The sequence below is a fragment of the Rissa tridactyla genome, chromosome 9, assembly GCF_028500815.1.
Source record: "Rissa tridactyla isolate bRisTri1 chromosome 9, bRisTri1.patW.cur.20221130, whole genome shotgun sequence".
NCBI classification, from domain to species: domain Eukaryota; kingdom Metazoa; phylum Chordata; class Aves; order Charadriiformes; family Laridae; genus Rissa; species Rissa tridactyla.
The window spans coordinates 10,018,258-10,034,823 of NC_071474.1; the positions used below are offsets into that span (position 1 = coordinate 10,018,258).

A 16,566-nucleotide genomic window follows, 5' to 3' on the forward strand; every position below is an offset into this window, starting at 1 on the left:
ATTCTTGCTGTGATTGTGGTTCACGTGCACTTTCAAGGTATCCGTGTGCAGCATTTAGCTTGCTTTTTGTGCACAGTAGCTGTATTTTGTACAGATCTCTATAACAAAATTTGAGATGAACATGGAACTTATTGGGAATAAATCCCTGTATTTTATCCCTATATTTTTAATGTACCTTTGCAGATTGTCCTTTATTTCAAAAAGATCCCTGAATATTTTGGGGGTGACCTACGTGTGGCGTTGGAGGAAAGTGTAATATCCAAGCTCGAAGTGTTCATCAGTGAAATTAATTCTGGACAGAAATGGAGGGACTAATTCTGCTGCTTTTATGTTGAGCACTGACGTTGTCCCTGGATTAGTGTGGCTCCTCAGGGACCCCCAAGATGAACAGGAGTATCAGTGGCAGGATCAGGCCTGTGCCCAGGCACGACAGCGATAAGACAAGAGCTGTTAGGTGTCATCTAACTGGAAGAATATCCACTAAAGACTATGAGCGTTGTGCTGGATTTTGTTTTAGTAGCATTTATGTGTTCTTTGGCAGATCTCTAGGTAACTTTCTAACTTTGAAATTAAATACGGTGTGTATTTTTGCAGCAGCAAAGTGATTTCTATTTGACACTAAGGAACTTCCTTTAAATAATTCTTTTTCAGAACACTGCCGTGGTGGTTACAGATTATTTTCATGAACGTTCAGCCTGACCTTGTTTTACTTTCTGAACATTGTACCCTTATGCTCATGTTTTAATTTTGGGTAAAGCAAGCAACACTTGTTTTATTTCTGTTGGCAGAAGGAAAGTCCACTCTCAGAAGGTCCAATCTCAGAAAGAGAACAGCTTGTTTCCTAATGTTCATTGCTGCTGAAACACTTCTGTCAACATCAGTGTTAACATCTGTCTGGACATGAGTGTAGATGAGCCTGGAAACGGGATCTTTATGATTGTTAACCCAGCATATCCTTTTTTTTTTTTTTAAAGAAATATATAACCAGCTTGACACCTACTTCTGCAGTGCTGGCCTTTCATGCTAGTTTATGCTACAACAGGATAGTTCATTTACTTTCAAGGGGCTGCCCCAAATTTATGTTGATGTAACTTCACACAATTGCAGGTTACCCTTCTGATTTTTTTTTCTTTAGGTCTGTGTCTGATGCACACGCTTTTTTCTTTTTTTTTTTTTTTATGGTATTACCCTGCTCCCTGGGGTACCTCTCTACCAGAATATTTCTATCTGAGATTCCAGTCTATGGGTGTCTTTTTTACTCTGTCTCTCCTGTTTTCTTCCTGGAGTATGCACAGACAGGTAACTTCTCAGGTGCTTAGTCAGAGAAGCAGCTGACTGTTCCATCATGTTTTTCTTCTGTCTCTGCCTTCCCCGATTTTTTGAGATGACATGTTTCTACTTTTCTGACCGGCCCTTTTTTCTAAATGTAAAAATATCACCAGAGATGAGGTCCTTTGATGCATGCAGATGAGTAGGGATGGAAATAATTTGGGAAGCAGCTCAGATCCATTCCATGGTCTTCTCCAGAAGTTCCGCAGCCTGCAGCAGGGAGCTGCTCTGTGTTTCTTGTGTTGCTTGTATTTCTGCAGAACCATCCAACGTTGATACGGCTTCCAACACCCAGCTGGCTGCAGCTGAGCAATGGGGTCACTTTGTCAGCTCTGTCCCTGTAGCGCTCTGGTGTCACTATTTGGGCACTGTGTGAGGTGCTTCAGGGCTGCACAGGCTGCTCTTGCTGAGGCAGGTCAGGTTCTAGGTGCTCCATGCTCCATGGTGGTGTTGCCCTTGGAGTTGCTTTCTTTGCTGTATTTGCTATGTGGCTTGAAAGAGACCCAACCCTCTTGGTTTCTCCATCTGCAAAACTTTATTTTTGTCAGGAAAGAAATCTTGGAAAGCTGATTGCTTTTGATGGCAGTGTATGTCCACCCTCGAGGGTCTTATGAACGCTGCAGTAGGTCACACAATGGCTGGTGTCTCTTTGACATGGGAAACTGAAGTGCAAAGTTGAATTGTGTGCCGTACACATTGATGTATGTGCACGTCTGTCACACCTTCGGACTGTTGTGTAATGGCAAGTTTTCTGATGTGAAGAGCCTGAAGCTTTCCTCCCTCATAGTTGAGCTTTCACATGGATTATTGTGTGTGGATCCCCTGATTATTTTATTTTTTTCTTCTTGTGCTTATATCAGGGACATGGAAATTTTTGAAGATACTCTTTTAGTGGTCAGCGCAATGAGCTTGGTTTTGTTCTCCCGGGTCTGTGAAGATATATTTGAAGGCTATTTTGTGTAAGAAGTTTTAGTCATTGTGCTGTTTTCCATGTGCCATTCTAGAGATACAAGATACCTACACAGTAACTCTTCAGCTTATAGTCAGATGATCTATTTGTTGCAGAATTTTTTCTTTCAGCTGTTTTTGGACACTGATAAAACTGAGCCTCTGGTTTGGCCATTCCTCTAGCCTTTTTTTTCTTCTTTTTTTCTTATAAAAAATACACAGTTTCTGTTTTTCCTTACTACTTGAAACTTGCTAACTACCCTTGTCTCTTATGTCTGCGTACATTGAAGGGTGAACATAAGAGCAGAAAAACAACTCATTCTGCCTAGCCACATCGTCTAAATTGGGCACCTGATCAAAAGTATCTGTCTAGCTCTCCCTGAGTTGTCAGTGGTGAGAGGGATAGGCAGGGGACCTATCGAAAGAGGTTTACTCAACCTATTTTGGGTGCATCTCTAAGCATGGGGTGCATAGTAGGTGCAAGGATGGTGCCTTGTTTCCCTTTTAGTGATCTATAAAGTTACCTTAAATAATTAGCTTTAGGTTTTAGACTTTGAAGAGTAGATGAATCTAACCATTGGCCTGGTTTTTCATCATCTTTGTCTTAGATTGAGGAAAATGAGGTTACAAGAACAGCTCATTGCAATTACAAATACGGTATTGTTAAAATACTGCTCAGAGTTGGCCTGAAATTGTTTTACAATTACTACTTAAAAAAAAAAGTGATCTTCTTGATGATCTATACTAAAATGTGTTTCTGAGTGACAGGCACACTTTACAGGTAGATTTATTACGATTTTTACCATCTGCTTTAATAAATGAGTGAGCAGAGCATTTCAAAATGACCTTCAGTTCTATCCATGAAATGTGAGTTTGAATGTTCTGAGTGAATTATTGGCATTAGACCGCTAAGGGTACTTATTCGGGAAATAGTGCTTTACCAGTTGTTTGGATGCTCATGCTTTTATTTGTATGGAAATGTGCTAAAATACATTAACATAGTGTTTCCACATAGCAGCAGCTTTAGACACAGCGAGACTTTCCGTGGTGTGGTGTTGTAGGTAGAGATCTCATTCTTTGTCCTTGCACACTTTGTTGAAAAATATTGGGTGACTACTTTGCTCTGTTGCTTTTTAGTTGAAAAGGAGGTAATAAAAGTAAATGCACTAGAAGGAAATCATGAAATCAGTGAACAGATAAAATGTTATTATTTGAAATGCATAATGCTGCATAATGGATTTATATAAAGTGTGGCAGAAATGAAGCGCTCTCCAAACACCAGGAAAGAACTTGGATTCCTGTTTCCATGATTGAAGTTCTTTTGTACTTACCTGTTGGGAAAAAATAGCAGGCTTTTAAAAAAGATTTGCTTTCTGTTAGTAAATATATTTATCTGTAGCTCCAGATACTCTGCCAAGTTTAAAAAAAGAAGAAAAGTTGGAAGGAGGATGCATTTTCTTTCGAGATAATTAAATGTTGTGACTGTAGATTTTACCTCCAGAGTGAGTAAAGTATAGCTGCGTTAAAAGAGTTTTAATTGCTTACATAGTTTACAAGAGTCGCACAGAGGCAAAACGTGCCTAATCCATGGGATAGTATAAATACATTATATTCCACTTTTCTTTTTTGAAGTGTAATGAACTGTTATTAATAGGTTGTAAAAGTACGTGCCATGAGCGGTCTGAAACTGTTGTGTAAGCTGTGCTCTTGCCGTTCCTCAGATCAAAGTTTTGAGGTTTGAAGATCTCATAAACCTGTGGCTATACCCGGAGCATTGGCAGAGGGATGAATGTCAGCCTGGATTTTGGGCTCGGTTCTGCTCTGCAAAGCACCACACAGAAATACAGGAAGCCATGGAGCTCTACTGAGTTCGGTCTGGTCCTCTGAATGCCACCAGCATAAAAAGCGGTGTCACCTGATGATTCATCCCGGCTTTAAACTCTTGACCCCGCTGGCAAACTGACAAGTTTTTAAAGTTTTGTTTTCCTTGGTACCCTGGTACCATGTTCCACAGCTTCATCTGTCTTGGGAATTCAGCTCCTGCATTTCTCTACAGGGCAGTTTAACTACTGTAGAAGGTTGTTAGCCTTCATCTGACAGCTTCTCTGAGAAGTAAAATTAGAACCATTAGGTATAAATTGAAATACAGAGGTACCTACCTGTGATTATCTCTGTCTCCCAAGGCACTTGTAATGGCTATTGACAGAACTGGGCTTCTTTTAAGGGAGCTGTGAATCTGTTGGTCTTTGACGGGAGACCTTTTCCTTAGAAATAAAAAGGAAAGCTTTCTCTGCTTATTTTTGAAAGGACCTTTCTCTAATGTTGTCATCACAGGTTTCTCCTTGAAGGTAATGGATTAAAGGAATTTATTTTTTCCTTCCTCTTTCCCTACCTGTGCATTTCAGAAATGGCATCAGATATTCCTGGCTCGGTGGCCCTGCCAGTGGCACCAATGGCAAGTGGACAAGTGAGAATGGCAGGATCCATGCCCTCCAGAGGAGGAAAGCGCCGCTCTGGGTAAGCCGTCTCTGTTTTGGGTTTCTTTCCAGGTCTGAAACTGGAAATGACTGGTATAGAATAAACTGAAAATATGCCTATATGTGTGTGTTGATTGTGTAATGTTTGTGTACGTAAACTACACTATGGCATTAGTCACTGATGGTTTGTTTTTCTCTTCAATATATCTGCTCTTCCTGCAAGATCAAACTTGCTGATAAGAGTATTGTTTGTTGTTTTGTGTGCTTCAAAAGACTTTCAGGTTTGGCAAAGTATCCACAAAGCGAGTTTGGATCCCGTGGCTGTTGTGCATGTAATGAGCGTGTGTTGCCTGCATCTGTTTAATCTCAAAAGGATTTATCACGTGAATAAATATATGTTTATATATATGCAAGATATGTTCTTACTTGCACATGCAGACTTGTCCAACTTCATCTGAAATTTGGACTTGGAACTTCTCAAATAAAAGTTAAAAATGTTTTCTTTATAGTCCCAGGTACAGAAATAGCAGGAGCAGTCACTCTTCAGGGATTGTGGTCTATGATATTGTAGGTCTTGCTGGAAATGCAGCCGCGTCTCTCTGTTTCTGGGAGAAAGGGCCTGCACTAGCTTGAGGGTTCTGCTAAAGAAGAAAATTAGTTTTATCCGATGACAGAGGTTGGTGTGGTGTAGGGATGGCTTTTCCACATCAGAGTTCTCTGTGGGAACTCATACTAATCCTCTGTGTTAGAAGAAAAGTGTATCAAGAGCTGCAGAGGGGCAGAAAATTACTCTCTAGTATTAACAAAAAAACCTGTTTTTATCAAAGGCTGATCACAAATACTGGTCTTTAGGTGATGCTTTCTCAGAGATAACTCTGGTCTGAGAGTGCCTGCCAAAGAAATGGGTAAGTCTTATATTTAGCCCTGATTATGACAGTGGTAGGGCTTAAGAGGATCGATAGTGTGAGTAAAATCTTCACTGATGGACACCTAAGGAGAAGACATCATTCCTTCTGAAAGCTACTCTAGGGGTTGCCTGTTTTAGGTGTCTGCTCCAGTAACAGTGCCGGAGTCTCAGTCCTGGAATGAATTGAACAAGGAGAAGGTGGACCTTGCCTTGGACGTGGAGTTAAGTTGGTGTGACATGAACACTCAGGATGGTTGTTCTGAGGGGGGGTTCCTTCGGACAGGATAATTTGGAGATTTACCCCTACTAAGTGTGCTTCCATATGCTGAGCTATCTTTAAGAAATTGGCCTGAGAAACTCCTGAGATCTGTCTTTGACAGGCATCACGTTTTTATTTTGAAACCGTTCAATGAAAAAGCCTTTTCAAACTTGCACTCAAAAGAGGAAACAAAACATGAACATCTTTTCATCGCTACATAACATAGATAAAGTTTTGTACTTTTGAGTTGTGGGGTAATTGATCTCTTTTTTGATCATAAACCATGTCAACTGCGAATACCAGTTTGCAAATTACTGTTACCAAGGGTTGGTGCTGCTGACTGTGAAATCTTCTGATTATATTAAATACTGATTTGATATTAATTGAAAGCTATGCTTTAACCGTTGCATTTTAAGTATCATCATCTATTTGCAAGAAAGTAGAGTGGGGGGGAGGGTGGGAGGAACATAAAATTGAATTATTTTAAATGTATTTAACATGCAAATTCAGTGAGTAAGACAGTATAGATTTGCTGTTATACCCAGATGGTGGCATTTCATCTGTGTACCATAGCTCTAAACTAATAGCCCTTCTCCAAGCCTCAGCTGAGGGTACATTTTTTTATGTTTTTTTTTTTTTTTTTTGTTCAGTGTGTATGTATTCAGACCTTGAGGGAAAGAAAGCCTGCTGTGTCTAATTCCTCCTAGCTTCTCTTTGAACAAAGTTGCAACTAACACTTGGTCCTTTCATTACTGTCCTGGTGATACATCTTTGTACACCTAAATCCTTGGGCATTTTTAGAAATGAATGCTTTGTGTCAGACAAATGTAGCTAGTGAACACAGTCGTCTTTTCCAGCTTCGGTTATCTCTGAAAATTGTTTCTTTTCTCATAATTGCTGAGGCAAGCTGGCAGAATAATTGCTGTATGGACTTGAATGTAGATCAGTTCAAACTCATTGGCTATCCAGAAGGTGTTTCTGCGGCGTAGGCATTTGGCTTCATTGACAGCTTGGGAAAATATTTTTCCTTTCTATAAATTATACCAAGGACTCTATAGGAAAAAAAATGACAGCCTAGTAGTGCAGAAGATAATGCATTGATCAGTGGCTGCCTGAGATTAACGTAACGTCAACTCTTTATTTAACGTGATTTTTCTTTAGGTTTTGCTGTGTTAGAGGATATGGGGCTTTTTTTACCTTCCTAGGTAATCTGTGCTTGGGGAGGGCGGGTTGTGGGTTTTTTCCGGTTGGTTGGTTTACAATTGCGTTGGTTTTGTTTCAGTTCTGCTTAGGGCCTTGTCTTTCCTCTGAGCCGGAGCTGTGAGATCTGGGGAGATGTGGGGAGGAAGAGCCCTCAGCCCACCATCTTCCCTCCCTTCCCGGCTGTGCCCCCCGTGTTGGACTGAACAAAGGGCTCTACTGCAGATCCCCGTCTGCCTCTCAGCTGCATCTGCTCCTCCTCATCCTCCCTGCCTGCCCCCTTCCTACGCCGTGTATTCATGGCAAGCCATCTTTTGACGTTTCTCGGGAATTTTACATAATGATTTTGTTGCAATATTCAAATCCTCTCTCGTCTCAATTTTTTAACCTGTGCAGGACCACCCTCTTGAGTTTTTTTGGTTTGGGTTTTGTTTTTTTTTTCGGTATGAAAGTATTTCTAATTAAAAACAAATATTTTTTAAAAAATATTTTTGTCATGGTATTTATGCTACCCACACATCTTTTGAAGAAAATGTATTTTAATAAGTACCTCATACATCTGGCCTTTTCATGATTGACAAGAATGGTGTGAAAGAGGAAAACAAGAGTTATGCTGTCTCTTCAAAACAAAAGAGCATAGTGCAGCTCTTTTTTAAAGTCTCTTTAATGTGAATTTTAGATGAAGATGAAAGATACTCTTTCTGAAACTTCTGAAATGATGTCATTTGTCTTCTTGGAAGCTGCTTCTACTGTTTTGCTAATGTGCAATATATTCTATCTGAACAGCAGATCTTATCTGTCAGGGTATGAGGACTTTGCAATAATATTTTTGTGTGTTCTGCTAGAGGTTACAACTGATTCCCTATCTTTCATTCCACCTTGCTATAGAGCACATGCAGTGATTCAGGCAGGACATTGGAATCACTGACTTTATATCTGAGATTTATTTTTTTTTCAGGTTTTGCAAGTTTTTTTTTAATTTTGCACAGTGAAATGTGAAATTAGGAAATGTGTTTATTAACAAAAATGGGACAGAGATACATTTGCTCTTGCATTTTTACAAATATTGACATTTTTAATGAATGTTATGTTTAATTTCTTATTTTTTTTATAATCTTCCCTTTGGAATACAGTCAAGATTTTTGGGTAGTTCAGTAAAGCAAAGGCATTATTTAAAGATTTAGTCTGCCACAGCGTGGTATTACGCGCTGGGCACTCAGACTCTGCTGTGATGAGCCTGCTATAAATGTGGTGGGTATTACCTATGGATATTAACCCATTAAGTTTTTGTAAGATGAGAAGCTGGTACGCAGCCATCTGGATGAATAGCTGTGTTATTCCCGCCTGTTCTTTGGAAGTAGGCACATAGCACAGGCAGCAGGATTGAGCAGTAAGCCGTCACCAGGGTCTCCGAAATTCTCTGCATTACATTCCAGTAATAATACACTAGACTAAATGCAGTAGAGCTAATATTTAATGTTGGCGGAAAAATCCATATCTTAGCACGCAGCTGGAGCTGTTGGCTGGAAGCGGAGAAAAGGTACCAAGGTACGGGATCTCAGTGTATTGGAGGGGAAGGAAAGGAGGTACAAAATTAATCCATGCCAAATTAAAGCAGTGTTTTATTAAATCCCTGAAGAAGAGGCTTTTCCCCATGGGCGTATATATTTTCTGCAGCCCTTTTCCACCGAGTTTGAAACTGGGGGTTTCTCTCGGTTGTGTTTCAGTTGCGGGTGAAACCAGTGAAGGATACGCTTGATGTGATGCTTCTGCCAGTGGTTTCAGGTAGAGCCAGACCAGTGCTGCTCCGAGCGTGCCCTCCGCTTGAAAACCAACATCTCTCCTGAAACGTTGGCTTTCACGTTTTGGGTGTAGGTAGCGTTGCAATTGAAATCCCTGGTAAGCTTGTTCTGGAATGTCACCTGCAGGCACGTTACTATATATGGGGAAGAAGCAGGTAGTTAAGAGGAGATCTTCAGCCAGATGATAAATGTTAAATCGCTGGGAGTATTTTATGTGCAGCAGCTCTGGGGAAATCCCGGCTGCTGGTGCCAGCGCTGGAGGCCGCGTTGGGGTGCTGGGTGAGTGGCAGGGACAGGGACAGGCGAGGGTGCTGCCGCTGGAGGTCGGTGTTGGTCTGCGCGAGGCAGCAGGGAGGTCGCTGGCTTTGAAACCGGATTTGGTGATAATGAGGTGAGCAAAAATGTAATTTATAGCGAAAATGATGATTGCATCAATCTTAACCGAATTAAATACACGTCTTTTCTGAAGGCCCTTTGGGGAAAATGGTTTTCCCTCTGCTTCCTCCAGAAATGAATAATCACTGTTACCATCTGGAAAATATTATTGTGACTTTTCTCATACCGCTTCCAATTCCTGTGCTTGTTTGCTGCCCTTGTCCTGGTTGTACGTAGATCGCTGTGACTCAGACACATCTTTTATAGACCACTCTGTCTTGGTTATCAAAGTTAGGAAGCAAGGAGGTTTTGCCTGACTGGCACTCATACTTCTCTGTGCTGATTTAGTTTTAAAGACCATTTTTATATCATTGTTTCCACACTCTGAACATACAAATCTTGATTTTTAATTGGTAGGGGTTTCTTTTAGTACTGAGATAAATATTACTGTCACTTTGCAGGGTTTTTGCCTTTAATATGACATACCTGTTGTTAATAGGAACAGTGTTAGAGACATGGAATCTGTAATTGTATAAAGTTGTATTACACTGAAACCTGACAAAATTGTTTGCAAAACAAAACTATGATTTCCTATCTACACAAATTAAATTTAAGTGACTGATCTAGGTCTGTAAATCATACTAATGTATTTTCTTATTAAAATAAATACACTAATACAATAATTGTACATGATAATTTTGTATCAGCTTGGTTCTTAGTCTACCTTAATGGCAGAGTCACCCCCTTATAATTGGGATATATATTTGTCCACCTCTTTTTAAAGGTATAAAAATGTATAAAATGCTTTGGAAATTATACTACTGGATAACTTTGTAGTGGCTTAATATCAATGGGAAGGAGACAATCACACTGCCTAACATAGGAAACTAATTTAGGTGACTAATTTAGGAAGTTAATCTTCCTAGTCTCTCCATGGAAGAAGTGAAGAAAGAGGTTCCTGTGTTTTGTGGCTCCCTGGAGGAGCCTAACTGGTGGGCTGAGATTTGGCCCAAGGAAGAGCTCATCTCTTCTGCTGACTTAAGAAGGCGGCCTGGGACATAAACCAGGTAAGTTAGGTGCACAATAGACCCATAGGTCATTTCAGTAATGACCACAGGAATATCACAAAGCAGTTGTCATCTGCAGACTGCCTGCTAATGTGTGTGAAATGACTGGTAACACAGGGCAAGCCTAAAGAACGTACCGCAGTTACAATCAATAGCGGTAATGCAGGTAATCCTCTTAGCAGGGAGGCTGGGGGTTTATTCTGCTCTACCTTTAACGTGCTTTCTTTAGACTGGGGCAAAAATAGTGGCCTGGTGTTTATTGTGTGTACAGCTTTAGAACTTTATTTTCTTTAGCCTTAATTTCAGTCTGCTAACAGAGTGCACACTGATTTCTGTACACTTCTATCAGGCCTAAGAGGTATTACTTCTGACCGTCTCACAAGAACTACATTTGTTTAATATTTCCTTTTATTCGTTAATTTTAACAGTGCAGATTTCTGTGGAGAAGAACAGTGATTTATTACTTTCTTTTTTAAAAAAACTTGCATTCTTTGTGTTCCTGGCAGCGGATGAGCTACTTTTAGGGGGGTCTGGAGGATATGAGCAAGATTGAAATCTACAGTCGTTAACACCTCCAGTCAAAATATAAATCAAACAAGGTTGAGAACCTCTGGCTTCAACGTTCATGTCACTATTGCCAACATCATGATTACTGATATGGAAATCTTGCTTTTACAGAATGGACTTCGACGATGAAGATGGGGAGGGGCCCAGCAAATTTTCAAGGTGAGCGTTTACGAAGAGTTGGCCAAATCACTGACTTCTTTCAGTGGAGAAAGACAGCTGTCTCACTACTCGTGTTTTAAAGTCAATACGAATATGGCTGAAGAACTTGCCAACAGCTTGACCTAAATTCTAGTTACTGTTTTTATCGGCTTCCTCTGCAAATTAGGCATCCTGGCAGAAATCTGCCTAATGTAGTTATTGGCTTACAAAGCTGACAGCGTGTGTGTCATAATTTTGCTCTGCAGTTATGTCAAATGAGAAAACTTGTGATTTTTAGCTTATTATTTCAACTGCTGTAGATGAACTTTGGTTATTTGACGTTGCTGAAGTTGTCTTTCTGCCACTGAAAATGAATTTTATTTTGAGTTTATTTCGGATGTTAACCGCTTGTTAAGACAATATGACAGATCCTTGAGGTCTGGATTGTTTTTTTAAGATTAAAGCTCATTAGGTACTATTAGGTGTAACTGAATAGTTAAAATTGCCAAAATAAATGTTAATTAACGTGGACTATTCTAGGCTAGAAATAAAAACAAACATTAAAGCATCATTGCCATTTTTTTCACTTTTCCTTTATTTTTCTGGTCACACTGTTTGCATTTTTTCATTAGAAACCAAGCAGCTGCAGTGGGGGGTAGATACTTTGAGACCTTCAGATAACTGCTGATTATCCAGATTGTAACTGCAGCTCTTTAGCAGCAGCCATGCTGAAACACAGCTATTGCCGTAGGGTTTTAACACGATCTTCCTAGTCAGTCTGAAAGATAATTATGCTGAAGATGTGTCGTAACACCATATCATAACCCACCGGACAAGACCAGCAGCACCCCTGTTTAGCTGATGTCATTTACAGAAAGGGTATTCCAGTCTCTCTGGTGTTAAAACTGGTGGTCTGAGGGCTAGTCCTAATGTTTGCTAGAAGATACACGTTAAGGGAACACGATTTGCGATGAATGTGACCTGATCTGTGCCTGCATAAGCGTCAGGGTTTCTTGGCACAGTGGTGGACGTGCCTTGGTCTCTCTCCATCCTGGTCTCAAGCCTTTCAAAGTTTGGTGGTGGGGAAAGCCAACAGTTCCGTTATTTTTATTGGAGAGGTATGCAGTGCTGTGCTTAGACTCAGTTGATTTTAGATGTCAGATCAAAATCTGATATTTAAGCCGTAAATGCTGTAAAACCCCCAGATTGTTCTGCTTTTAGAGAGTACAGAAACCAGTGCAGAGATGCCCAGGGCCATCTTCAGACATCCTCTACTAGTTGTGCCCTCCTTTTAGGACTTTTCCCTTCTCCAAATTGCTCACATGACTGATGCCTCACTTGTCTCAGTCAAAATGATTTGGTTAGCAAAGATTCACTGTTTAAATGTTTAAGCTAACCTAGCTGGCTTTGACTGAAGAAGCATGCGTGCAGAGAGGTCACCTGGGAGACTGGAAGGGAGAAAAGGGTAGTTGGAGACAATAACATCTTCAGCCCGGCCAACCAGACAAGGATGAGTAGGCAAGCCCCGAGGCAGTGGGAGCACAGGAGGTAGTGGTGCTAGTACCGTACTCCACAGGAGTTAACACGCCTTGCTTCTCAGGGACTTCCAAGCCAGCTCAGGTATCTCTGCATGGCATCTCATCGTCACATGGAGGCGTGTGCATGGACTTCTCACATGACGGCATGTGGCCATTCCTCATTGAATCTGTCTTTTTGTTTAAAATTTTTTGGGCTCAGTCTGTTCTCTGGGCAGAGTCAAGTGGAATAAAGTGGTGTTTGCACTTGAATGTTTTGAAGGTGCTGGTGTTAAACATAACGTAGAAAGAGATACAGCTCAGGTCTCACTGAAGCTCACTTCAGAGTTTGAATCAGTCTTACCGAGGAAGGAAAATATGAAGCCTCATAGAGGAACTTGCAGAGTTGGGCTGCTTAAAATTAGTTTTAATTCATTTCAGAAGAAAAAAAAGGAAAAAGTTAATTATTAGGGTCTCAGAAGAAAAAAGATGCTTAATTATGCTGTATTACCTTGTTAGCTACTATAGGAAAGCATCATAGGCTCTCTGTTGTAATAGATTACATCATTTTGGAAAAGCTAATTGTAATACAAAATATCACTTGACTATTCTTGAGCAGTAATAATCTTCAATTCTAGAAAAGCCATTAGCCTTATTTCTGAAAACCTACATTTTCTGTTTCGGAACAGGCATTTTGGTCTGTCCAAAAGTCAGATCTTTTTCAAAAAAAAGATGTCTTTTTGTAACTATTCTATCAAAATCTAATTTCAAAGGATTAGTGTGTTTTTAGGAAAGGAAAAGGAGTAGCAGCATGTCATTTTTTTAGTAAAACGTCCCACTGCTGCCTGTCTCTGGGACAACGCTGCAGAAACAGTGAATCTTTAATCCCACGGAGCAAAAGTCCCATTGATCGGGATTTCCTCCACAGAGTTGCTGCCAGTACGCTGCCTGTAGCTGTGTGGGCATGTAACTTCTATTGATTTGGGTAGGAACGAGGTACCTGTTTACTTCTAGGGATTTAAGGCAGTTTTAATTTCTTTATTTACCCAGCAGTTTCATCTGCCTGGCTGACTTTGGCCGGTCTCCCCAACAGGCGGTACAGTGCCTGTACCTACTAGAGCTGTTTTCTGAAGGCATCCTTATATGATGCATTGCACTTAAGCGCGTGTCTCTGCCCTCCCATGTTATCTGTAGATCATCAGTGCCCTCTGCTGAATGGAGTGAGTTGTGGTTGCAATCTGGAAAAGATACAGCTCTTTCACTTCCAACACAGCAATGAATATTTCATGGGCTGCTGTCGATAAAAGCTCGGTGGTGTTTTCTGTAATGGTGCTGATTGTTAAGTTTCTCCAAGCAATGAGTGTGTGTCAAAGTGTTTGCATAAATCCACTGAAACGTGTCTCCAACTTTTTTAAGTATACAAATGAAGCTTTTGAATCGGCATGGCTTGGAAGTTTCATCAGACTCTACGTTTTCTTTGCTTTATCATTCTCATGCCCTCGTTTTTCTTGCTGTTATTTGTAATAGTTTGCAGTTGTGAACCTCTTGGCTTTCTGCTGTGTGTTGACTGTCATGCAATGCATAACCCTTGGGGATTTACTTACTGTCCTTTGTTTCTAGGTATGATGGTGATCAAATCTCTGGTGATAAGGAAAAGTTTGCAAGGTAGGCGTGTTCTGTAGAGCTCTTCTGCTGAGAGAAAAGAGAGGGATGTTCGTGCCCACAAAATCTCAGTAGGTGTGCCTTAGTTTAGAGAGCTGGTTGTTTTGTTTCTAGGTGGGACCATGATCAAAGTACTGCTGTCACAGAAAGGATGGCCAGGTAGGAAAAAGGAAAATCAAATACAGTGTGCCCCCATTTTTATTTTATATGATGCCATTCTGACTGATCAAAAGTCGGGAGGGTTGGCTGATCCAAAAATGCTTAAAATTAGAACTACTAACCCTGGACCTTAAGTGGGTTTGGATCATCTCCTGCAGTATCCTAAAATTTAACATCCCTCCAAAATTTCCATATAAAAACAAAGTTATACATGACAGCAGTGGAACATCATTCTGTAATACGTGTTTATGAATGCCAGGGTTCCTAAGGCAAACACTTTTGGAAGAGGCGCACAGCCCCTCTTTTGCTTTTAAGGGTTTCAGTTTGAACTAGTTTCAGGAAAATGTCAGGGGTTTGTTTGCTTGAACGTTTTCACGGCCAGTTGATTAATATGCTATTACTTTTTAGTTTTTATGATCATAGATGAAATGGACTGTTGCATATTCTTCTCTTTCTCCTCAGGAAGTTTTGCAATCTCTTTGGTTACTCTTTATAATGGTTGTTTTCAATGTTCAGGACTACTAAAATACTTTAGTGGCAAACAATGTAATATGTATTTATGAATGTAAAATATATTTTGAATATGTGTGAATATATGTTGAATATGTGTGTTCTTTGTCTCTCTCTTTTTCTGATCACCATTTCTGTGAAAATGCTGAACTTAGAGCAAGCTTTCATCATGTAAAAATGCATTTTTCTTCCCCTTGTCCATATTTTTGTGCATGTATATGCTGAGATGTGCACACGTGTGCTCTTCTGTACAGTGCACAGTCACACGAGCTGTTCTGCTTGTGGATGTGTCTAGGATCCAACTCCCACAGGCACTGTTCCCTCCCACATCTGTGCAGACCCACACAAAGGCTGTTTATCAGCCCTTTGAAATGGAAAGGTTCACTATTGCAGTGTAATAGATAGCTACGTAGATCGTGACCTTAACCAAGGGACGCGGGGTAATTTACTGAAGGACCATGGGCTATCATTGCAGGGACCCCTGGCTGGATTTCCTGAATATCAGATGGTAAGCATAGGCATCAGTAAGAATAACAACTCTGCATGTAGCCTTAACAAGTGGTATTTCTGGAGACAGTGCCTCATGCGTATAGCACCGATATGTGCAGGGGCAGGATACACACTGTAAAGCAGGGCAAGCCCATGCAGCCCTCTATTTCAGGAAGCAGCATGCTACAACTCGGATTCTTTCCTGCTTTTTAAGAAAAGGCTCCGTTATGAAAAGTAGCCAAAAAGTATGCCAAACCTAGCTTCTACTTTCATTATCAGCCATAACAGTCAGTTCCAAAGAATGTTGCAGTTTCTTTTAAAGTTATGTTATCATACCGGTCAGTGCTGGTGGACTCTCCAAGCGATCACCCTCCACATCTTGCTGGATCAGCCAGCGAGCCCACAAGAAAATGCCATGCCCAGCTCATTGAAATCAGTGGAAGATGCTGCTTTGACATCTGAAGCATCATGTACCTGTCGTGTACTTGTATTTAGCTGCCACCTGACAGGTACAGTATGGGAAAAATAAGTGCTAGGCACTGAAGTATTCTAGGTCCATTTGGACCATTTCAGATGTATGTGTTGGTGTAATTCCTTAATAGTGATGAAGTAACGGTGACTTACAGTGTGTGAAAACTGAGCTCCTAATCTTCAGCTCTGAAGAATTTTGGTGACTGTCCATTTTGAGAATTCTCAGATCTGACTCGCCACCTCAGTCATACGTTTGCTATAAAGGATGAGAACGTTGGAGCTCAGCCCAAAGTGGGGCAGCATCGAGTACTGCATTGTTATTTCCCCGCTGTGCTAGATGGTTCTCAAACATAAATTCTGATCTATGTCTGACAAGCCAGATGTTTACTTGCTGTCTTTCGTACTCATTCTATTTATTTACTGGGGCTTTTTTTGTATGTACTGTTATACCATATATGGTCCCAGTCCTGTAGGCTGATCCTATAGGCATGTAGCGTCCCCTGGCAGGGACACAGGATGTTCCACACAGCGTTACAGGACTGGAGATCTGTGTTGTCATTGAGTAGGGTTTTTTTTTAAGTCAGAGCTGACGCTTACGGCTGACCTGACTCAGCTGTTAGTGAGAGGTTTCCCCTAAAAGAGACCTTTTATAAGCAGATCCAACACCTTGAGCAAGGACTGGAAGCTGTGAG

General features: G+C 40.7%; 1 protein-coding gene across 2 annotated transcripts in view; it reads left to right on the forward strand.

Moving 5' to 3' along the window:
* The window catches only part of ARNT2 (aryl hydrocarbon receptor nuclear translocator 2), a 108,389-nt gene that overhangs the window by 20,794 nt on the left and 71,029 nt on the right, over nucleotides 1–16,566 (forward strand). Inside the window, exons 2-4 of one of the 2 annotated variants that reach the window (XM_054214986.1) lie at nucleotides 4,683–4,794; nucleotides 11,043–11,090; nucleotides 14,204–14,248. In XM_054214986.1, the coding sequence (XP_054070961.1) occupies nucleotides 4,683–4,794; nucleotides 11,043–11,090; nucleotides 14,204–14,248 (205 nt within the window). The remainder of the gene's footprint in view (nucleotides 1–4,682; nucleotides 4,795–11,042; nucleotides 11,091–14,203; nucleotides 14,249–16,566) is intronic. The other variant, XM_054214987.1, reaches the window with a different exon arrangement.